This window comes from Neophocaena asiaeorientalis, unplaced genomic scaffold, assembly GCF_003031525.2.
Source record: "Neophocaena asiaeorientalis asiaeorientalis breed wild unplaced genomic scaffold, Neophocaena_asiaeorientalis_V1.1 scaffold59, whole genome shotgun sequence".
NCBI lineage: Eukaryota > Metazoa > Chordata > Mammalia > Artiodactyla > Phocoenidae > Neophocaena > Neophocaena asiaeorientalis.
The window spans coordinates 15,134,297-15,140,284 of record NW_020174268.1 but is presented as its reverse complement, the minus strand read 5'-3'; the positions used below and the strand labels follow the sequence as shown (position 1 = coordinate 15,140,284).

Genomic DNA, 5,988 nt, shown 5'->3' with positions numbered 1-5,988 from the left:
CTCTCTCTCTCTCTCTCTCTCTCTCTCTCTCTCTCTATATATATATATAAAAGGTACAACAGTATCAAAAGGAAAAAGTATATAGTGACAATTCAAAAAATTTCCTACATGGATCACTTCTTGGTAATGTTGTTATTTTTTACCAGATCTTTTTAATCACAAGTTTTAGGGGATAGCACAAAAGTATTTTGTTGGATTGAAAAAATGTATCAAGCTTGTCTTGATGTAGGTAAAATTTGGTTAATTTGCTTAATCTCACTTAGCCTTCGTTATTGGAGTTAATAACGCTTGGGGTGATGGTAGAGAATGTGTTAACTGATGTGAAAGCACTTTTGTAATTAAAATTGATCATTTAAATCTAAGGTAGAATTTCTTATCGACCTTTAACTTACTCCTCTTACTCTTTTCATTAGGAGGCAGTTGTTATAATTTAATTTGTTATGTGAAAATTAGTTACCATTTGTAAGTAAAAGACTAATGTTTTTTGGTAGGAAATACTTTATTCAAATCTATATCTGCTTCTTCACTGAATTGTATACCCTCAAGAAGGTTGTTTCACCTATAGTTGTATTATAGTACCTGTTACATATCATTCATTCATTTATTGAATCTATTTTGGATACCTCTGTCAGGCAGTGTACCATGTTCTTGTTGTACAGTGAAGACTGATTTGGAGATAGATGGAGATTATAAGTGTCAAATAAATGTTTTTGATGGAATTTGTAGGATGTTACACTGGGTTTTTGTTGTTGTTTTGTTTTTTTCCATTTTCAAATGAGTTTTCCCCAGACTGATAGAAGAAGAGGATGGTTTGATCACCAAGATGGCCAGATTGGAAAGGATTATTTTCTGTTAAGAAAGGTAGATTTATCATTTTTAAGCAGGAGAAATTTTTCAAATGGAAACAACGAAGCCACTTTATCTTCAACTTGAATGAGAATTTAACCTTTGGTGTCATGAAATTCTTTTCCCACAAAATTGATGAACATGGAGGACAGACGAGTTATTTTTAAAACCAATAAAGAAAGAATAGTAGAATAGAATTTTTTTCTTTTTATCCCTTCATGGCTAGGTGGTTGGTACAGGTTCATAGATCTAAAAAACTTAAGAACAACACAGGAACTAAAAGTAATCAGAGGAGACATTGAAATGTAAAGTCCTGACTGTACTTTCCAGATAGAAAACCTGATTAAGCCAAGTTGTTTGTTAACTGTCACAGAAAGAAGAGATCAGGGCAGCTTGTGTGGTGTAAAGAATCCTTAATTCCTTCTTCAAGGAGATAAAAGATACTGTGGAGAATATGTGGGATCTGCTCTGGGTTAATTTTTTACATATTTGGAAGACTTTAAATAGAAAGGAACTTGATCATTATGCCATGTATTTTTACCATTTTCAGTAGTAATATGATGAATGATCTGAGTGTGGAAACTAGTTAGTGCTGGCTGCTTATAGAAGAAAATTGTTCACATTTGGATTTTCCTTGTGTTTGTATGTGCTTTTAATTGGACTTTAGTTAGTGCTATAATCTTTGTATGTATGTATACATTATCAGAATATAAAAGAAGATAAAGTATTAGAAAGATATTGTTTTGCCTTGTAAATATAAAATTACGTATTTTAAAAATGGAATTGGTTTCTACTATGAAGGTGTAAGGCTTTGTCTTCCATACTGTTGTCTCCCATACTGCTGTGGTGAACAAAATGTGATCCCTTGCCCTTAAGAAATTTATCTAGTAGAGAAACTAAGACATGTGTACAAATAACTGTAATATAGGATAAAATATGGTAAGTACCATAATGTGGAATAAAGTGTATTTGGTAGGTAGGGTATTTATTGATATGCTAATTGATGAGTCAGTACAAATTGCTTGTCTTTTAATATGTATGAGGTGAATTCCATGTTTTATGTTTTTATGTAGCCAGTAGTGATTTCCCACCTTCTTAGAAAATGTTTTGGTATGCCTGTTTTGACTCTGTATAGAACGATAATGAACTTAATTGAATAATAAAATTTCAGAAAATTCACTTTATCTATGTTGTTTCTATTAATGATAAATTTTCTTTCTCAAAAGTTTTTTAATCAGGTTCTGATGCTTGGGAAAACATCTATCAGCGATTTGTCAGAGCATGTCTTTGACTTAATTTTGGAGCTCTATAATATTGATAGTCATTTGCTGCTCTCAGTTTTACCCCAGCTTGAATTTAAATTGAAGGTAACTATTCTAAAAATAATATGGTTTTATCAACCAGATTAGCAAAGCACATTACTTGTGGATTTTTAATCCTTATAGTGGTTTTAACTGAATGTTACCCATGTGGTGGTATTACTGTTATTTATTTACATGTTTGTGCCTTGCATATTTGTGTATCTCCAGTGCCTGGCATGGTGCCTAGCAGATAAAATCTGATGAATTAATGATTAGCAGAATGATATTTTCCTTCAGATGTTTTCCAGATAAATTCTGGGTTGTGACTAACTTTTGAGGTCATGGGTATACATCAAACTTTTACATTTTTAAGGCATAGTTTATAGTGGTTCCCAAGACCCCTTGATGTACCATAAAAATAGTTTAGGATCTGTTATCCACATAGGGTGAAATATTTTCCCTTTATGAATATTATCTTGTACTTGCCTAGCCTATCTTGAAAGCTCCTTTGCTTTTCACATGGCTTTCTGGAATCTTTCGGTAATGTCCTTATTGCCTTGCCATTAAATTATGCCATAAAATTGAGTTTCATTTGCAGATTTGGGGCATGTTTTCTCTTTCAAATTATTACATAAAGATTAAATAAATCTGGTTATAATTAATACTGTTTGATGAGCCCCACTGTACCACCCAGAAAAGTTTTTAAATGATTTCTGTGTTGTATTTCTTGTTTCTAAAAATTTGAATTTGTCTCTTTGAAAACTACAAAATAAACAGTTTATGTTGATAGTGTAAATACCCCCAAAATGCAGCAAATAATTATTCTCATTTTATGCTGGGGCATATTTTTGGTGTATTTCTCAAGTGAGACATTTGATTCACTGGCCTTCCTCTACCCCCTTTTTTCATGTAGTTAGCAATTTTGATGAGGCAAAAGGCAGTCATACCTTTAATTATTTGTTGCTTTGATTTTCTCTAATAAAAATGTTGAATACTGTAAGAAATACAAAAATAAGAATTATCATCCCTGCTTTCAGCAAATTTAACATCTATTATGGGAGGAAGAGGAAAAAATCCATATCTAATAAGAGGCCAAATATTATAAATATCATAAAAGATACAGACAGCATACAATTGAAGCAAAGGAAACAGCATGCAGAATCATATAGAGGTAGGAAGGTGCTGGGTGAATTTGCAGAACACAAAGAATTACAGTTGCATGGTAGCATAAACTAAGTTTAAATCATTCCTGGCTGCCCATTAGAATCTTCATCTGTGGAGCCTTAATAAACAAACAGATGTCCAGGCATTAACCCAGATCAGAATTTCTGGCAGTGGAGTCCAGACATGAGTGTTTGTTTGTTGTTTCTTAAAAGCCTTATAGGTCATTCTGACGTGCAGCCAGGGGTAAAACGTACTTTTTTAGAGGAATAATCAAATAATAGAGATGAGTCGGGTCATATCATGGGGGCTTTAAATGCTGGGCTTTGGCATTGGTTTAAAATTTAAAAGATCTGTACAGTGCCATCCAAGTACCTTGAATATTAGTGCTTTTAACAATCTCTGTCACATTTTGTGTTCAAGTCTAGTATTGTAGCTGGCTCATTCATTTAAATATTGTCATTTGTTGGAGGTACCAAAAGCAGTAATAAATGAGTTCTCATCCCCAGAGTACCCATTTTCTCTATAAAGTGGAAACTTTAGTTTTTGCATGTGTAAGGCTTCCTCATGTCGTTGAACTCCATTATGAATCTGGTGTATGTAGATGAATGGACTCTTCCTGTTGGGAGATTTAGTGCATATTTATTTCTACAAAGGGCTTAACAAGTACCTTCATACATAAGTCTCTGTTTACTGTAGGATTGGCCTCTATCAGTGTCTATTCTTAAAGACCACGAATAGTTTTTCAAGGGTCCCAAGTAGGTTTGATGCAAGTTAGTTTTTGATTTTGATTTTGAATGGAAACAAGCCTCAGTTGTAGGAGAGGCCACTAAATTTTAATCAGACTTTGGGACGAATTTTCATGTAGGAGAGTACTCCTTTAACGTAATTTGAAATGATTAGAATATTTAAGGTAACATTTAATTTTATGAAAAATATATTAAACATTTTTATGTATAAGTTTTCAGCTGAAGTTCATAAAAAGTTTTCTGTGGAATTGGAGATTAAGGGAAATCAGGGGAAAAATTATTCTCAGTGTATCTACCTCATGGTTTTAAAGCTGTGGTTGTGTTTTGTTTTAGAGCAATGATAATGAGGAACGCCTTCAAGTTGTTAAACTACTGGCAAAAATGTTTGGGGCAAAGGATTCAGAATTGGCTTCTCAAAACAAACCACTTTGGCAGTGTTACTTGGGCAGGTATATGATTTTGGTGTCCTGTTTAAAAGTAATATGTGTTTATATCTACTTACTATTTTAAAACAGCACCCACATTTAAGATTGTTTTCTGAAATCATAAAAATGAGGGGTTTTATATTTTGAAATTCTTGAATGCTGATGGCGATTGGCCATATTTACAGTTTCCCCTTCTTATTTTGTCTTCAGTGATTTTTAAAAGATTATACATTTAAAAAATTATCTCACAAAGTATTATAATCATGAAATTGAAGTGTATTGTTACATAGCAGTGATTGATTAATTCCAACCAGAAATACATCATGGTGAGATACAGCCTCTCCACAAAGAAATTATATTTAATTAGATTATTTGGAGACATTGTAAAGATAAAAGGGTATCTATAGAATGAATAAATAAATGATTATGTATATTCCTCCTACTAATCTCCTTTCTACGTTTCTTATGATAATGAGGAAATGATAACCTGGGCTTCTTATATGCTTTTAATGATCCACAAACCTCCTGAAATCGGTTGCAAAATTTTGAATGCGTTTCTGTATTTTTTCTGTGAGAGGGGTTTATTTTATTACTTTTCTAAAGATACCCCGACCTTGAATATGTTAAAACCACTTCCAAGTGCCCTGGCTGAAACCTACTTTGACCCTGAGGATAGAGGAGGATTTTTTTCTCCCTTTTATAATTATGCTTATAACAAATCATGCAATTAAGTCGTAAATAAACAAGTAAATAGGATTGAGATTCTTACTCTATTTTCTTTGTATTGAAATATTTGCATTGTCATCACCACTTTTCTTTCCATTTTGTTACCAGAACTATCAATGATTATGATAAAGATAATCTCTTCTGGTCTTGTTTTTCTAATTTGTCAAATCATATAAGCCTTCATATGTTAAGCCCTAAATTCTTGCTCTGTTTTCTTATCTCTTATGTAGCTCAATAATATTTAACAAGGTGTGTTAAACTAATAAATATTAGCCCATTGTCATTTTGAGTTTGATTTCTAGACTTTTCCCCCTTAAATACAATGAGCAAGAGGGCAAAATAGTTTGTTTAATTAAACTGTGCAACTAAAATCAAAATCTGTTTTATTTAATGTGCTAAAACAAATACAGTTTTACATATAGACATTTAATATATCTTTAAATCAGGACTTGGATTAGCCAGACTTTATAGGATTTTAGGAGGAAAAATTCTAATTTAAACTTTTTACCTTTTGATTACATTGTAATTTTTCCTTGTTTTATTAATGACATAAAACTTGCACATTATTACCAATTTTAGGGAGCTAGAGTATTTTTTAAAAGTATTTTAAAGTATTTTTTTAACTTTTAATGGTTATTTGGTACATGTTCAGTTGAGAAAGGTTCAAGTGTATAGGGATTGAGTACTTGGGTTCAGAACACTCAGGAAACTATATGAGACCAGAGACAAGATTTTTTTTTTTTTTTTTTTGTGAGCGGGCGGCCCCCCGCTGTGGGCTCT

General features: G+C 32.2%; 1 protein-coding gene across 6 annotated transcripts in view; it reads left to right on the top strand.

Moving 5' to 3' along the window:
* PDS5B (PDS5 cohesin associated factor B) overlaps positions 1–5,988 on the top strand; it is a 196,625-nt gene that overhangs the window by 89,007 nt on the left and 101,630 nt on the right. For all 6 annotated transcript variants that reach the window (XM_024755479.1, XM_024755477.1, XM_024755480.1 and 3 more), the window contains exons 8-9: positions 2,073–2,213; positions 4,391–4,506. In XM_024755479.1, coding sequence (XP_024611247.1) covers positions 2,073–2,213; positions 4,391–4,506 — 257 coding nt within the window. The remainder of the gene's footprint in view (positions 1–2,072; positions 2,214–4,390; positions 4,507–5,988) is intronic.